This window comes from Eutrigla gurnardus (genome assembly GCF_963514095.1).
Source record: "Eutrigla gurnardus genome assembly, chromosome: 15".
In the NCBI taxonomy this organism is placed as follows: domain Eukaryota; kingdom Metazoa; phylum Chordata; class Actinopteri; order Perciformes; family Triglidae; genus Eutrigla; species Eutrigla gurnardus.
In genome coordinates, this window is record NC_139938.1 from 6541827 (window position 1) to 6559138 (window position 17312).

At 43.3% G+C, this 17312-nt stretch overlaps 3 protein-coding genes across 9 annotated transcripts in view; 2 read left to right on the forward strand and 1 right to left on the reverse strand.

Moving 5' to 3' along the window:
- Window positions 1-10240, forward strand: part of abr (ABR activator of RhoGEF and GTPase) — a 111523-nt gene extending 101283 nt beyond the window's left edge. For all 6 annotated transcript variants that reach the window (XM_084029783.1, XM_084029778.1, XM_084029779.1 and 3 more), the window contains 7 exons: window positions 4748-4807; window positions 5141-5250; window positions 5465-5604; window positions 6301-6435; window positions 6564-6669; window positions 7430-7583; window positions 8643-10240. In XM_084029783.1, the coding sequence (XP_083885909.1) occupies window positions 4748-4807; window positions 5141-5250; window positions 5465-5604; window positions 6301-6435; window positions 6564-6669; window positions 7430-7583; window positions 8643-8732 (795 nt within the window). In that variant the 3' untranslated portion in view covers window positions 8733-10240. The remainder of the gene's footprint in view (window positions 1-4747; window positions 4808-5140; window positions 5251-5464; window positions 5605-6300; window positions 6436-6563; window positions 6670-7429; window positions 7584-8642) is intronic.
- Window positions 3844-14180, reverse strand: timm22 (translocase of inner mitochondrial membrane 22 homolog (yeast)). Of its 2 annotated transcripts, XM_084029821.1 has the most exons (5): window positions 13905-14180; window positions 13496-13692; window positions 12367-12439; window positions 12168-12280; window positions 3844-3853 (listed from the first exon to the last, which is right to left on the reverse strand). In XM_084029821.1, the coding sequence occupies exons 1-4, from the start codon at window positions 14161-14163 to the stop codon at window positions 12204-12206; spliced, it is 606 nt and encodes a 201-aa protein (XP_083885947.1). In that variant the 5' UTR covers window positions 14164-14180; the 3' UTR covers window positions 3844-3853; window positions 12168-12203. The 2 variants fall into 2 exon arrangements, with proteins under 2 accessions (XP_083885947.1, XP_083885946.1); XM_084029820.1 differs by lacking the exon at window positions 3844-3853 and having other exon boundaries at window positions 11820-12280.
- Window positions 14181-14779: 599 nt separating this feature from the next.
- The window catches only part of specc1 (sperm antigen with calponin homology and coiled-coil domains 1), a 67276-nt gene continuing 64743 nt past the window's right edge, over window positions 14780-17312 (forward strand). Inside the window, exon 1 of the mRNA XM_084029784.1 lies at window positions 14780-14892. The gene's annotated coding sequence lies outside the window, so the exon portion shown is untranslated. The remainder of the gene's footprint in view (window positions 14893-17312) is intronic.

Genomic DNA, 17312 nt, shown 5'->3' on the forward strand with positions numbered 1-17312 from the left:
AAGCTGCTTCTTATTTATTTCTTTTTTTTAGTTTAGTTTTTTAGTAGAGCAAAACTTTCTCTCTGAAAAAGTTGGTGATATTACATCAGAACCGAAGCGAGGCGCCTCTGATCATCGCACTGGCACCTGCTTCAAGACTGACACATCGCACTTCCTCAGCTGTCGACTCCACTGAGACACACAATGAAAAGATCTAACGACTTGCAAACGGTTGGTGCCGTCAGTGGTAAAGAACACAAATACCCTGAATAGTGAGGTAACGAACTAGACCACGACTGCGTCACGTCCCCAAAAGGCCCACGAGTGAATAACACAATAATAAAGACCTGTCCGAGACAAACATCAGGTTCATCAGAGGACAAAAATGTGACTTAGATTTCAGTCTCCTGATAGCATTTGTGAGTTTTGTCCCTGCTCCACCAGATTAAATCACATTTTAGCTTTCTCTGTACGGAAGTAGAACAAAGCACCGTTCACATATGTGACTTCCCCCATGTGGGTTTTATATATATTTTATCAGAGCTGAAGGCCTTTAATGATATTAATTAGTAGGAACTAGATGTTAGTGTGAACATCACACAAAATAACAACATGAGGAAGAAATCCTCTGGGAATAGTGTGTTTTTAAGGGGAAAAAAGCCCAACATAACATTCATTCTTGGCTGCTCTTAAGTGCAGGATAACCCATGATTCCGTGTGCAGGCTGCAGGCTGCAGGCTCGCGTTGCATAAGTGTAGCACGCGTCTGTTTACAAGCGCTTTACGAGTATCACACACCGCCTGCAGAGATGCAAAACTGCTCGGCGAATCACAATCCCCTGCCGGCCGAAGACCTTCCCCGATTGGCTGAAACGAGGAAGTGAGGAGCGAAGGCAACATGGCAACCGAGTCAAAGACCTCACATGGCCGCGGTGACATCAGCAGCTGTTGAGTAAAGAGGCTCGCTGTCACTGAGGCACATATAAACTTTCTGTGAATGTGGTTATCTAAAAATAGTAGCGCCGCTTGTATTCTATGAAGCAGATATGGTGAAGCCTAATGTGTTAGCCGGGGGGGGGGGGCTCAATCATTGCACACTTCCTGTAATCCTGCTGAAAACCAAGAGGCTGTACAGTTTGAGCTACGTTCTAATTAAAGAACTAATAAAAAGCTTTTCTGCAGCTGAATGAATATTTAATCAGCCAGAGAGCAGCGATGGAAAAATCACCATGAAACACAAAGGACAAACGAAACGGCATTTTAATTAATTTAGCATATCAAAAGATCAAGTTGTGTTTTGAATATTGTCGCCGGCATGCATTAACTCTGCAGCACGGCAACAACAACCTAATTAAGTGTGTAGGGGATTTTGTGATTCAAGCCTTTAAGCATCATTTTAGTAAAGTGACTGTTTCCTTTGCTGCATCAGGACGCACTTTTCTTTGACTAAATACATAATCAGCCTTGGTGTGAAGGAAATATATAATCATACGTGTACAGGACAAACATCCTTCACTGCAACCAAATAAAATCTGGTATTCTTATAGGAAATACACAACACTACTGAAATGCCAGTGTGTAAAACACTTTTTGTTAACATATTGCAGGTGTGCATTTTGATATGCTCGTCAGTGAAGAATGCTTTGGTGTCTGGTGTCCTGATGGATGGATCATCCCTCTGAGGGGCCCCTATATGGGCCAAACGTGCTCATATAGGACTGTACGTGTGTTTCTTGCATGGCCGTTGGCAGTTCATGTGCTCTTTTTCTGACGAACCATGACCCTGTATATTATTCTCCTGCTGAACGGCGTCCCCGAAGCCTCCCGTGTTTTGTAGGAAATGTAAACAGCACCAGCGGGGTGCCGACCTCTGACCCCCCCTGCTGTGTCAGTCTGTTGTTGCTGTCAGTCTCATGCAGGCCGCAGGACCTCATGAGTCAGTGAAGGAGGGGGGGTAGGATTGTATTTGACTTGTGTGCGGGGAGTGGCAGGGCAGCCAGTTCCCGTAGTGTAGTGGTTATCACGTTCGCCTAACACGCGAAAGGTCCCCGGTTCGAGACCGGGCGGGAACAGTGTTTTTGTCTCTAAAGAGAGCACGTTTTAGAGCAAGTTAATTTGAGGATGCTGTGAACAGCAGCTCTTTGGTTCACGCAGTGATGTAACCACATCCGTGACCAGTTAATTACTTTTATCATAATGAGCTTCCTTTAGCTGCATTTGAATGTCTTATCTCTTTTTTTGCCACTTTGTCACAGGGGGCGCTTGATGTCAAGCCTCCAGTTTTGGTTATCACATTTTCAGAAACGATTATTTCTACTCAAAAGGCTGAATCACTACATTCAGACTTCTTGTACTCCTACGCAGTCTATAAGAGAGACGAACCATGTGGCGTCGAAACAGCATGACTTATCTAATCTGCTTTGTTCTGTCCCTGTGGACCCGCCGGGGCAGAGTACGGGCTGCATGTACATCCTGGATCACGGCTCTCCACTTCCTCGTTTGAAGTCGTTGTGTGCAACGCTCCGCTATACGTGAAGTCTCTCTGTGCTTTGCTCCGGGCTGCAGTCCGTCCTGGCCTCTCGGTCATATATCCTTGATGGCATTCACAGTCCTACAAAGAGAGCTTTGCCAATGGAGTGATGCGATCCTAATCGGAGCCATAGTAGCCAAGGATGTGTCTAAAAAAAAAAACAGGAAATGCACGCAGACGCTCATGTGTTTGAAATCCCCTTCAAGCATTCCTATGAATGGAAATCAATCATTCCACTTTTCATCTTTTTGGCCTGAGATGAAAAGGGACTGAAGCTGTGCTGCTTTGCTTTCTGCAGGTCCTTAAACAGTCTGAAAATGTCCTAAAACGCAGTAAATAGGGATGACTTGGTAGCCGAATGGCCAATCTACTCAGTTCTGTATGTATAAACTATATATATGATATAGTATAGTATTTATTTATCTGTTCCATTTTGTTTTTCAAAGTTAAAACAATGTTTAAAGCAGTCCTGGGTTAAAATACATTCTTATTCAGCTTGTAGTAAATCTTATGTGCCTTAATAACACCTTTAAGTTCTTGTGTTGTGTGGTTTTCTCTACTGTCCACCGTCACGGTGTCGCTGCATTCAGTCAGATTAAGTCCCTGCTGTGTTACCTACTGCCCTCTTCCCGTCAGGTCCCTGGCTGAGCTGTCACTCAGGATAAACCCTCAAATCCTCTCACCACTTTGTTTGAACCAGCCAACCGGACACATTTCCTGATAAGTCACAATGCATTTCCGACAAAGCCGACTCCTGTCATGCCACCTTTCTCCTGACATTTCTTCCTAATTCCGAGTGTATTATTTAACACAAACTAAGTCGGGCTGAGCTCTGTCATCCTCATTCCCCACGAAATGAGAAAGTATTTTTAAATAAAAAAGAGCCCAGTTGAGGAGTTTCCAGAGGGGGTCGGTGAGTGTAACCACTGCCTGTAAAGGGTCCTCTTTGTTTTTACAACCCCATTGCAGTGCATTCATTTTTAATCAGCTTTTTTAGAAATTAGCAGAGGGTAATAGGAAGGAAATAAATGGGAGGGGAGAGTTTTTGTTTTTTCCGTGAGTCTAGATGGAGGGGTTACAGGAGGCGTCAGCAGTGAGTCCTGGATCTCTGCCCAGTTCTCTTCTTGGCGGTAGCGGTGTAAAGACCCAGTTGCAGTGATTACCTGTCTCTCGTCTCAAACCCAAACCCTGCTGGGAAAACGGCCTTTCACGATAATAGGAGCGCGTGAAACCGATGCCAAATGGCCTTTTTACGAGGTAATGAAGTCCTCTCACTGAGAACTTTTAATGGCTGCAGCCTCATGCTGACAATCAGGAGAAGTGTGCTGCCCTTGTGCTCATCCAACAATCATTATTTTCCTCACTATGAGCACATCACTATGCAGGGTTGTAATGACAGAACTGTGTGCAGTGCAAGCAGCCTATAAAAAAGGCATTAGCCGTTGTGGCCTCACACAGCGGGAACACACTCCAGGAGACTCACTACAACAGCAGACTGCCATCCAGCACGTCTCGCAGGGCATCATGGGACGCCGAGACTTTGGGAATGTGTTGCGGTGAAGTAGGCTGAGACTGTTGGGGGTATATGTGGGGAAACATAAGTGGCATCTTTCTTTCCCAAAGTAGACTTGGTGACTGTGTTGTTGTAAAGCAGACATGCCGGGAAAACCGATCTGTTTAGAGAAGTGGAGCGGGTAAAAGGTGACTCAGTAATCAGTTCCAAGACGTCTGCCGTTTCTTTGAAACCTAATCAGTTGCAGCTTTGCAGTTCTTTATACAACATCAACACACTGAGTTTCCTAATACATGTATGAGTGTGCTCTTCTTGGTGGGGGGGGGTGGGGGGCTCAGGGGAGCCAGTTCCCGTAGTGTAGTGGTTATCACGTTCGCCTAACACGCGAAAGGTCCCCGGTTCGAGACCGGGCGGGAACACTTATGGTTTTCCTCTACTAAGGTGAAACCTGGCATTCTTTATTGTTTTTGTTTTATTGGAACACATATTCTCCATGATTTTTGGAGAGTAAGTTTTTTTTTGGTGGCCTCATTCTGGTGTGATATCAGCTAGAAACCAAGAGTGGCCTTCAGAGAAAACATTTTTGTTGTTGTAAAATGTGACTTTTCCTTGCTGACGTTTTTTTTTCCTGTTCTGGGAAATTGCCCGTATGAATGAAGTCATGAGCCCATAATTGGTCAAGATGCCATCAACCTAATGTCTTTCTGTCCCTGTTGTGTCTTGCAGCTGGATCCTCAGACAGTCCAGTCCAAGAACTGGCACATGGACGTCATAGAGATGAACGGGGTAAGACACGGGCGATTTCAGCTGCAGCTTGCATTGTGACATAAATGTAAATATTGTAAGAGATGTGTTGTGTTTGGCAAAGGCAATGTAAGTTTATCTGGCTGCACAGTGTTTTTATTAAACTGTACATTTAGATGGTAATACAAAGAGACGTATGTTGACATGTTTACAGTAAGATACAAATGTTTAGCATGAAGATGTTGGATATTACATTTCATTGTCAAAACCTCTAAATCTCAGTACAAACAAAGTGCTTTCCGAACGTCCCAGAGTTAATTTCTGGCTTCTTCGAGTGACTCAGTTTACTTAGCTGTGTTGTTTTTCCGTCGTCAGATCAAAGTGGAGTTCTCCATGAAGTTTACAAGTCGGGACCTCAGCTTGAAGAGAACGCCGTCCAAAAAACAGAGCGGGGTGTTTGGAGTCAAAATCAACGTGGTGACAAAGTGAGCATGTCTTTGTTCTTGAGGGGAAATGTGCTGTTTGCTTACAGCTCAACTGCCTGGAAATGAAATGAAGACATTCATTGTTGTGTATTTGAGCTACTAAACAAAATTCCTCTGACATAGATATGAAAAAAGACTTGTTTTCATGTTCACGGATCTGTGAACTTCACTGACATCATCAGAAGCGGGTGTAACTGCTGTTTTGCGTCCACAGACGCGAGCGCTCCAAGGTGCCTTACATCGTCCGTCAGTGCATTGAGGAAGTGGAGAAGAGGGGGATCGACGAAGTGGGAATCTACCGGATCTCAGGGGTGGCCACTGATATCCAGACCCTCAAATTAGCGTTCGACACCAGTAAGACTCCACTCACTGTCTCACCCCTTCATCTTGATGGTAGAAGTAACAGTAGTGTTTAACCAACACAGTGGAGTAGCAATAGATGACATTATATCAACCAGAAACATGGAACAGCAGAATCCCATCTGAATGTGCTTCAAACATTTAAAAATGGCACTTAAACATTGTGGAAACACATTTTTAATCAACATCCATTTAAATGAAAAAGAAATAATACAACACTTTAAGAAATAAGGTAATTATTCTTCCTGCATAAATAAATAAAATACAAATAAAATTCTGAATCATTAAACTTTCTGTGTTTCTTAAATCAGGTTGTATTTTTACTTCTCTACGATGACAGGGAATTAGGCAGCTTCTTCAAGTCATGACAATATTCACCACAATTTATTTATTGTGAGTGTTTATCCCCATACTTCTCCCACCGATGTGAAATCCGCTTCTAAAAGCACTTTGACGGGGATCGCCCATACCACTGTGAAGAGAGTTGTGGGAGCTGACTGTTATGGAGGTCAGGGCAGATGAGGAGCAGCTGTCTGTGTTCAGGTGTTCTGTTGCACACGAGTTTCTCTGCATCGGTCACGGCTGCTCCATCAGCACAGTCCCAGTTAGAGATTCCATCCTTCCTGAGGAGAGCAGCTGTGTTATTGTTCGCCTGTAATAATGTGTGTCCGCGCTCTAATCTGTCTGTAGATACCAAAGATATCCTGGTGATGCTGAGCGACATGGACATCAACGCCATCGCAGGAACACTGAAGCTGTACTTCAGGGAGCTGCCGGAGCCTCTGCTCACCGACCGCCTCTACCCCGCCTTCATGGAGGGCATAGGTGCGACCTTTAGTCCCGGAAGTGTGTGTTTGTCATCAGCGGGGAGTTTGGTTTTGCCCAGCTGGAAGAGATAAGAGCTGTCCGTTCGTAATTTGATCTGACATCTTTTTCCCCCCTCTCTGTTACAGCTCTCTCAGACCCAGCAGCCAAGGAGAACTGCATGATGCACCTCCTGCGCTCCCTGCCCGACCCCAACCTCATGACCTTCCTCACTCTGCTGGAGCACCTCAAACGGTAGAACACACTGTCTCACCCTCAGACATGCACGGAGACACTCATCACAGTTACACCGCACCTCTGGAAGCATTTGTGTTCTCCACACATTTTATTGTTCTTTGATCGACCACCTTTCACTGTGTGGATTTGTTTCATGGTATTCAAGTAGAGCTAATCAATGGTCCTTTTGGACAATTGGCAGGTTCAAGAATAAAAGAGAAGCCATTCATTTTGTTAAAAGCTTCAGCTTAAATGTATTACATGCAGCACTAAAAAGTGTCTTATCATGATCGTTAAAAGGATCACAAGCTCAACCTTTCCTTCAGACCGAGCACTAAAACAGTCAGATATCTGCATCATCAGGAATGATCTATGTGATGAGGATGAGGATGATGATGATGATGATGATGATGATGTGCAGCCCAGGTGTTGCAAACTATAGGCACAAGCCGATATGCTGGCACCCAAATGTCACCTGTGTACAAGTGGTGGTAAAATAGCTCTCTTTAGAGCTTAATGTACTCAACACTGCCCTCTTGTGGTACAGTTCTAGAAAAGCAACAATGAAAAAGCATTCAGAATCTTGCTTCACGTTTGTGATGAGTAATTTTCCTGTTGTGTCGGAGAACTTAATGTACAAATGTATTTGTTGATTGATTTAAAAATATATAGTCATGGTTGCCTTAACTGAGCCAACATAAAGTAACACAGTATTCCTCCTTTATTTACTCCTTTATTGTTTGTTGATATGGACTCGTGTGCCTGTTTGTTCCCGCAGGGTGGCGGAGAAGGAGCCCATCAACAAGATGTCCCTCCATAACCTGGCCACCGTGTTTGGCCCCACCCTGCTCAGGCCCTCAGAGTCAGAGTTCGCAAAGGGACAACAAATCACCTCTGCCTCTGACATCTGGTCACATGACGTGATGGCGCAGGTACCCACACAAGTAGGCATCTGGGTTCTGGTGTATATGGTGGACTGGTGTGCACGTGCAGATGTCCTCGGTCGCCCCCCACGTTTCCCCGAATGAATTTGACTCCCACGTAACTTAGTGACCCTGGTGACTGCGGTCGACTCTCCCAGCTGTATTTAGGCTGCAGGCCACCCCTTCATCTCTGCTAGGAGATGCGTTTCCTGTGCACAAATGTCTCTAAACAACACCCAGAGTAAATCATCATAAATGGGGCAGAATGCACTTGCAGGAGGTCCCATCTGTCCATGACAGTGAAGCTGAGTGTTTGTATTGGGGCTTCTTTATATTCTAAATGTTTATTGAATAAGTATACAAATTGTCAAACCCCACAGAAAAATGCTTCCGCCACCACATCCTGAATATAATCTCATATGGGGACCTGATGGATTCTCCCCCGTTTCACCCATCTAACGATCATAAAGAGATTCATGGACTCACAGAATACACCTCGAAGGAGTAAAATACATATTGTTAATTCATGTACTCGCTAGAAACGGTTAATCAAACAAAATGTTCCAGACACATGCCCGTTATTCACCTGTTTTAATAAAGCAGGTATTCAAAAAACATTAGTCACATTGAGGTCAAGAATAAGTCTTTTTCATGAGACACTGAGTTAAACATAAGCTGCAAAGGCAAAACACCGCCTTGGAGAGATGATGGAGCAAAGTCACACGTCCTTATGAGGGCAAAGTCCACGATCAAAGCAGCCAAACTACTTATATATGAGCTAAAAGTTCACCATCATTATCCTTTAAAATTCACCTAAAGAAAGGGAACGATGTGTCTGTTTGCTGCAAATCATGTCGTAGCAAGCAGATCCACGTGAGCTCAGAGAAAACTATGTACTAATAACAAGTGTACTCATTCATAAAAGGAATATATATATATATATATATATATATATATATATATATATATATATATATATATAATAACAGTAATAGACTTTGAAAACCTGCATTAGTACACAAATAAATACCATTTCTAACGGTAGCGACGTGTTTGCTCTGTCCTCAGGTCCAGGTGCTGCTGTATTACCTGCAGCATCCTCCCATCTCCTTCGCTGAACTGAAGCGCAACACGCTTTACTTTTCCACTGACGTTTAAATCCCCGGCCGCCAACCTCAGGGCGCCATCTGGAGAGAGTGAGAGACTCCAGACAAACCTTGGTCCACGCCGCTCCGTCCTGCTGCCTCACCTCTCAGCAGGCAGCTCATCTCGACTGTACAGTCCTCCACAACACACACACTTACACACGCACACACACACACACACACACACACACACACACACACACACACACACACTGCACCCCCAGACCAACCACCTCTCTCTCTTCAAGTCCTGAATAGAGATGGAGCTGAGCGCGTAGGTAGGCTGTGAAGGACGTTTCCTAGTCGTCTAGTAGTCACATGTCATGTCCTGTTTGTAATGTGAGGAGAGCAGAGCCGCCCCGCGCCGCCGCCACGCCTCCCGCCAACAAGACGACAAGGCATTCTGGCACCACGGGGGGGAAGATGGAGGGGAGCGCAGAGGCCACGGCCTGCCGCGGAGGCACAGCATCACACCCGTTTGCGCGTGATGATGTCAGAAACCAATCGACTCTCAGCCTCCAGCTTCTTCCAGGCATTCCAGAAAAATGGCATTTACATGTTTAATAATTCTGTTCAACGGCTGTTTTGTTTCCCTTTTTCTGTCTTTCTGGCTTTGTGCATGTGGTGGAGGAGGCCAGGGTGGGTGAGTGGGTGAGTGAGTGAGTGAGTGGGTGAGTGAGTGAGTGACTGAATGACTGGTTGACTGAGTGGGTGAGTGAGTGAGTTAGAAGTGGCTGGGAAGCCATCCTGATGAATGGCTGGTGCTGTTTCTCTCTGTGCTGACAAACGAGAGAGAGAGAGAGAGAACCGCCCTCCCCAGTGAGTCTTGGCCAAATTAGCCCTATTTATTTTAAATATATATAATATGTGTGCCTGTACAGTTCTGTGCAACTAGAGAAATGCTCTAAGGAGTCTGTTTTTTGAAGTTTATTCAGGTAGTGATGTTATTTTTAGTCTGATTTTCTCACGCATCATGTCCACGGTTGGTAAGCTGTACTTAAAACAGGAAGTCTGCCAGTGAATTTCAGCTCACTTTGTAGAGGAGGAAGGTCTCTCTGTGACATGAGGGTTGTTGGAGGGGAGAAAAAACACAACGAATGGAACATTTAGCTTTTTTTTTCTCCTTGTTTCATTGCAAGCTTGTTCCAAGTGTCTTACTGCACTGGTATAATCTATAGAGTTGATTTGTGTAGTTGCCCTCATTGCATGTTCAGCTTGTCAATCAAACCAGGCCAGGTATCACAAAGGTGGGCTGTCTCAAACAGGACGGCAGACGTCTCTGCTCCGTACGAAGCCGACCTTTCTGCTATCAAGCCTGCAACATATCTTAAAATACTGTAAGCACTGCTAGATGAGTACTATTTGATATTTTTAATATAAGATTAAAATTAAAATAAAAAATGTTGTATTTTACTTCCTTGGACAAGAATTTCATTATACTGTAATATTGAGGCTAAATGTCAATGTGAACTTTTTTCCCCTTTTTTTTTTAGTAAAATTAAAGATACAAAAACACTTTCACTTCGCGTCCGTCTGTTTTATTAATAAACGAGCAACGAATCAGATAATCTTGTTCCACTCACGTGTTTTTCACAAGGATCTTTGGCTGAGGCCTTTAGCAGAAAAACGACTGATACTGAAAATATTTCAGAGGTAAGAAAAGTTCCTCATGAAGACTATAGACAGATTAATTTACATCGCGAGGGGCAACAAATCCATCGACTCAAACTCTAGGCCCTCTATCAGGTCAAAAGCTACTTGAGTAAGTTGAGTATTTCCATCTTATATGCAGTTTTATACTTTTACTCCACTTCATCTCACAGCTTTACTTTTTACTCCACTACTTCAGTCTGACAGCATTGGTTACTTTTCTCATTAAAATGTTTCCTTCCTTTCCAGGGAAAATCACGCATCTCCAAATTTGGCCATTTTTATTATGAGTTTTTCTGAAGGATCACGCGTTTCCTTTACGGGTTGAGACTGTCCTGCTGCTTCAGATATAAATATAATATTTTACTGTAAAACGTGTTGACATATTAAATATAGTGTCCTATATTAAATGATCAATTGTATATTCTCCCTTTTCAGTATATAGTTTATATCAAAAATAAATTATAGTTATTCATTTGAATTAGTTCAATTTAAGTCTTGTCAAGAAGCAATATATAACCTATACTGTAAGTACTCACTCCAACTAGTATTGAATAAAGAAAGTTATCCTTTGAGCCAATGATTTAGAACAACATCTGTAACTTTTTATCAAGCATTTAATCATAATTTATCAAAACACAAATGTAACCCAAATGCAGCCGCTGGTCTTGGATGCTTGTAAATTTAACTAATTTGCTTTTGATTCTACATTTTCCTGCCTGCTCCTCCCACAAGTAGCTGGTAGAGTTTTTGGTATTCATTTTTGCTTGTGATTGACTTTCCATTTCCTTTATTCCACTTTATCTTAAATGTTTATTTCATCCCTGTAGGACTTCTGTTTGCTTTATTCTTCAGTTCTGTTACACCCTTGGCAGGGAGCCTTTTTTTAATAGCTGCTGATAACCAGTTGTTTCAGCATGATGGTGTTTGATGTAGTTGGTTGAATGGAGCCCGACTGCTCCTCTCGTTACACAAGCTGAGAGCGTAAGGTGGTTTGTCCACCCTGATCCTGATCCTCACAAGCTGCCCTCGTCTCCCGTGTCTCACCTCCGTTCTGAACATCTCCCCATGAATGTCTGGTGGCCATTTTTAATCTCATTTCATATTTTTGTGAGAATAGAGAAGATGGATGGAACCACATCTGCTTATTGGTGTAACAAACCTGAGAGCCTTCTGAGTTGCTAGTAGAGGTGTGAGGTAACCGTGGGTGATATTCCCAGGGTGGCGTCGTTAGCTTCCTGTGTTACACAGGTTAATACTCTCCAACTGAGCTACCGCCCGCCACATGTTTAATACAAATAATTACATGTGGATTAGAGCTTTCTCTCTGTAAAATACTAATTAAATTAACACATTTACATTGATTACATAAAACTAGGATCAAGACTATTATTAAAAGGCAGTTGTTGGTCAAGCACACTTGTAGACTTAAAGAAAACTTCTGAGCAAGTTAAAAAAAAAACATGTTTAATACAAATAATTAATTAGATTATCTGAGTAGACGCATCATACTAATGTTGTACAACAACAGCAGCGTGTGTCTGAGTCCGGTTAGAGGTGTCCGTGACTCAGACTGAAGCTGAATTAGGTTAAACATTTTCATCTCATCATTACACCTTCAACACAGGAGCAGATCCACTCCGCTCTCTCTGAGATTCTCCACATGAAGTCGGTCTGCTTTGCTCAAACTGTCCATACGGTGAAAGTAATGCTGGAAAACACATCCAGGTCTTTTTCAGCCTCGTTGTCCGCAAACGGGAACCGGTCACTTCCACCAAACCATCCACCATCCAAACGCACATTTATTAAGTCCATAGAGTCGCTCTTCTGTGGTTCACCGTAAATAATATTCAATGGCAGCAGAGAACGCAGCAAAGCCTCCACATCCCAGAACCCCTGCCTTCATACCAGCTGCAAAACAGAAAAACAACACAAGTGAGGACAAAAGGAGCCTACTTAGAAACGTAGTAGTAAAGTAAATACAGCAGGTCACATACCACGAAGTCCGATGGCTCCTCCAGTAACGCAGCCGCTGTACACGGCGTTCTTCCAGTCAGACTTCCCTCTGTGCTGCAAATGAAGAGCGGACAAGGATGGAATCAAAGTTGTGTTAACGGGTAACAACGAAAGCTCCAATTACATTCATCAGTTAACATACTGCGATGTCTGAACCGCTTTTATTTTTGTTTTATTTTGCTCATCATCACTTGGGAGAATCAGAAACAGCACATAGTCTTCCACCAGAGGGCGCCATCAGACCATTTTTCAGGATGAAGCGGAACACAATGAACTATGAAGGTCCCAAATCATCTCCAACATTCTACATGGGATATTGAACGGTATAACAATAACAATATGAAGAGTAGCATCTCCTTAAACAGTCAAAGCTTTGTCATTTCTGTCAAAGTTCCATCAGATCTGTTGAAACGAGGCTGAAGTTAAATCCCTGTTCATTCTGACAACAGAAAAGCCAATATGATACTGCTTTCAAGTCAGTCTGGACACAAACGTATAAACACTTCCTGAGGTGTGAATAATACATTTCTATGCCAATTAGCACATTTTTCCACCTTGTTTGAACCTGAAATTCCAGATCCTGTCATTTGACGTTTGTCATCATGTCATGTTTTTTTTTTTTTACTGTCGCTCCATAAGTTGACCACAAAGTACGCCTTTGGTCTTTTGGGTGCTGTTTAAGTAAAATCATGTGACTTTAAAAACACCCATCACACAAACCAGCACTGTAGCCGGGTTTGTAATAGTAATTTGGACACTAATGAGATTGTAATAGTCTCAGGACAACAAGCATTTACATTAGTATTTTATCTATTCCCTGTTTTGCTACAGAGAGCGGTTGACCAATCACAACAGAGCGGGCCAGCTGACTGGGCTTTTTGGGAGGGAGGGGCAGGAGCTCAAACAGCACTTCAGAGAGGAAGAAGAGCTGCTGCAGCACAGCCTTATGGGAAAATTGTATTTCTGGGGGCATTAAAGCCAAACATGTTCTAGTAGAAAATGAGCTAAATAGGTCCTCTTTAGACCATGATCCTGAAGATGTGTGGACATGTCCTTCATCAGTGTGTCCCACATAATGAGGAGACGTGGAGGAGACACTGTGTGACCTACTGATTCTATGATGCACTCTGTGCAGGAGAACATGGCGCCCACGATGGCGAAGTTCTTGGCGTAGGACATCCCTCTCTGGCCCATGTCTTTGAGGACTTCTCGCGCTGATGGAGTCTTCATAGGGTCTTTGGGGTCAAAGCCAACATTGGTATCGATGCCAGCGGTGAAGACACCAAAAGCTCCTCCGAGGACAAACCCTGTGGGGAACAAACACGTCAACATGAGTGTGTGAGTGCAAGAATACTCCTCTGGTCTGAGAAATACTACCCTACTACCCTCAAGGTGCTAATTGATCGTGTATGTGTAATGTAGGCCTACAGGAAACAGTATAGTGGGGCAACTGACGATTATTTGTCTTTTATCGATACAAATCCTGTAAAATACTGAATGATCAAGTGCCACTGCTTACCTCCCACACAGGCCAGCACCGACTTGAAGGCGCAGCTCTCCATTCCCCTCTCGATCATCTTCTGATCGTCGCTTTTATGGGGCACTGGGAACCCCCCCATTACGCCGGGGCTCAGCTCCTTAACGGGCCTCTTGTCCCCGATGAGGTGGTCCAGGATCGTACTGTACTGAATCGGCGAGCTGTCCATGATTAAAGCAGCCGAAGTCGGGTCTTGTAAGTCGGAGGCAGCAGCGTCTGTCGCACCAGTGGAGGCAGCCATGTTTTCGCAATGACACCCAGAGCTGCAGGTAAATGTAGTCAAAGGCGACGGGCTGCACATTCGTTACATTTGTCAAATCTGTTGATGGCGAAAAAACGGAAATTATAGCAACACAATTCAAGCATATCCATTTAGAACAGCAGCAGGTGGCAAACATATATAACGCTTTTAAAAAGCCGCTGTTCTTTCATAAGATGTGTTTAATTTCGTGTCAGCACATTCGACACAAAGTCAACCTGACTTCAACGTCAGTCCTGCAGTACATTATACCGTCATGGAGGTTACACAATGTATTTGCTGACATATTATGGACATTTTGGAGGCTGTAGCCAGTTTATATGTTTATGACAATGCCCCCTCAGTTATAGGGATATACTAAGTATCTGAATAATATAATGTTAGTGTTAAATTGTTTTTAAATGTTATATTAGAAACATAGCAGTACATAATGTTTGTTCAGCTTGAATGTATACATTCCTGATGCAAAATTGTCAGAGCATGGTGTTGATTACGCTAAATGAAATGTAATGAATGAATAAACAGAAAGACTCCATTTCCCAGAAGTCCCCCCGAGAGCACTGCGCCAAAGTCGCTTCACGCGCTCCACCTACTGGCTCCAGCACACAGGCCGGTGTTGACAATTTAATGACTCGCGTGCGCGAGGCGGCGGCAGCAGCAGCAGCAGCATCCTGATCAAATAAACAGCAGCACCGCCGCGACAGCGAACAGGTGAGATCAAGCTAGCGGCTAACACTTGTTTATTTATGGCGGTTTCTTCTCCTCTTCGCCGTTTTGTTGTGTTGGAATGTGTAAACTTTACCGTTAACGCCGTTGCTGGTGGACATTAAGGAGCTGTCAGAGAGAGAGAGAGAGATAGAGAGTCGCTGGGTGTCAGTTGGCAGTTGAGAGCAACGCCAAACTGACTTCAATGACAGCCTGCTCGTTCGCAGCATTAACAGTCACGGTAGCTGCCTTCTTTTCCTTTAATGACTCTGGAGCGGACGAGTCTTTCCTGATGTCACATAATAGCCAGAGGACAGGTTATTTTCGGGCTAATTGGATGTGTGTCACATGTGTGACTGTGATGCTAGGCAGTTACATCTCATAACGCGGGCTCACAGGGCTTCAGAACGGTGCACCGGGGGAAGTCGTGAGTCCGACGGGCTCCTCTGTCGATCAATGACGTGAATCCACATCTGCTTTATTAACATGACTTTTATTGGCTGCGTTTTTATTCCAACTTAGTAAAACTCATAGTACTATAATGTCACCGTGACCAAGGTCGTGTAAGGTTTACCCAACGACTATGACTTTAGTTCATCCACACAAGCGCCCCTAGAAAATCCCAAACCTGAAATGAGAGCCAATACATTTTTTTAGTAATTGGGATTTTATGGTAATTCAGTTAGACACATTTTTGTACATTTTGTATTTTTTCATTAAATCTTATTTTCCAACATAAAACACTAAATAGTTAGAAGCCACACAGCCATGAATAGACTGCAAATGATAAACGATTCATTTACACATATTTAACTTTATCATTTTATTACAAGGATTTGAATCAATGAAAGGTTTCATCACATATCTTTGTGTATAGGTAGCTACAAGATGCTGTTCACCACCTGTTTCTTCATTGGATTATCATACTTTGCTTCCTAGAAGAAACATACTTGAATTAACAAATTAGCTTTACCGCTCAGGTCTTCCTGTGTTTTTATGTATATTTCACCTTTGCTGCCAAATGGCGAGTTGCCTTTGGAGCTACTTCAGTGCGCCGCGAGCAGTTTTTCTTCACATGATCAGCCAGCCATTTGTTCCTCATTAGATCAGTGCCATGTGAAGCAGTCAAACAAGGCCTTTAGTGTCGTTATTTGTGAAAGGTTGTTGTTAAGGTCTTTAATAGGTCCTTAAATGCTTAATTATAGCAAACTCTCCTGACTAAGCTTGTAATTCTGCTCTTGCCACGTAACATTTATTGTTACCTTCATTATCAAAGTGTTACAGCAACATCAGATCACTGTCTAAAATAGCAATTCTTGGAATGATCAACATTTTCTATTTCGGTAAAGGCTTGCTTGGATATCTCAACGATAACCAAAGGGAAAGTAAAGTTGTATAATATCCTAATTGTAGACCTTACGTTGCAGTCTTCTTGTGTTTATAGAAGAGGCCAGCCTCGCGCTGGAACGTACATGTGTCCTATGGGAGAAACCAAATGGTCAACAACACAGCTTCCACTTTCTTCTGCTCCTTTTTGATTATGCCAGGAGAAAGCAGAGTTCAAATATGAGCGGTGCACTCGTCATTTATGAGGCAGTCAATGTGTGCTTGTTGGTAATTATACCCTTTGTTTTTCTCATGGTTAACCATCCAAGAAGGGGAAATAGTTAGAAATCTGTCTATGGCTTCTGGGCTGTGTTCAGGACAGGCGTTGCTGGACATAAACGTTTAGTTTGTAGTATGTAGCCAGGAACATTTCTTAAACACATGTGGCAACAACAAATAACATTTGTTGAATTAGCAGTCTGTCTGTTTGAATTTATTATTGATTGCCTGTCATCGATGGAGGTAGAAGCCTCTCTTGTCTGGCCTCAAACTCAGCATGTCCTTGTCAAACCTGAAGCAGTGGATCTCCCTCGTTTTTTCCCATCCTCTGTTCGACCCATTATCCAGGCAGGTCCTCTCATTGGATTGCTATTTATAGCCAGAGGTTCTGTGGGGAGCACCCGTGTGTGTGTGTTAGCACAGCAGTCGTATAGCTTGTTTTGTTGCTGGTGTCCTGGATTCACTTTTGATAACTACACTAAGGGACTGTGAGTAGAAAATTAGCTATAGCACTGGAGTCTTTCATCCACGTTCTGTAACTGAGATATGAAATGAATCAGGGTGGGGGTGGGGTAACAACGTCTAGAGTGACCTTGTCCAGCTGTGGTAAGAAGGGTGAAAGGCAGATAGTGTGGAGATGTAGTCCCCTACAGTGTGTATGACAGATACTCACTGCTCACTTCAGATGCTCAGATGTTGAATTGACTTCCCAATTACTCTCTATAGAAGGAGCTACTGTAACTATGACCTGTAGGCAATATAAACATGGATCTGGGTTCACACTTTTAAAACTAGTCTAAAAGCTGTGTAGAAATGCATTC

What these genes read in the sequence shown, in the direction of transcription:
- timm22 (XM_084029821.1), bottom strand. Translation starts at nt 14,163, where the DNA reads ATGGCTGCCTCCACTGGTGCGACAGACGCTGCTGCCTCCGACTTACAA. An exon ending in GGTGCTGGCCTGTGTGGGAG is followed by an intron (nt 13,693 to 13,904) that starts GTAAGCAGTGGC and finishes TGTTCCCCACAG; the next exon opens with GGTTTGTCCTCGGAGGAGCT. An exon ending in CAGAGTGCATCATAGAATCA is followed by an intron (nt 12,440 to 13,495) that starts GTAGGTCACACA and finishes CTTCATTTGCAG; the next exon opens with CACAGAGGGAAGTCTGACTG.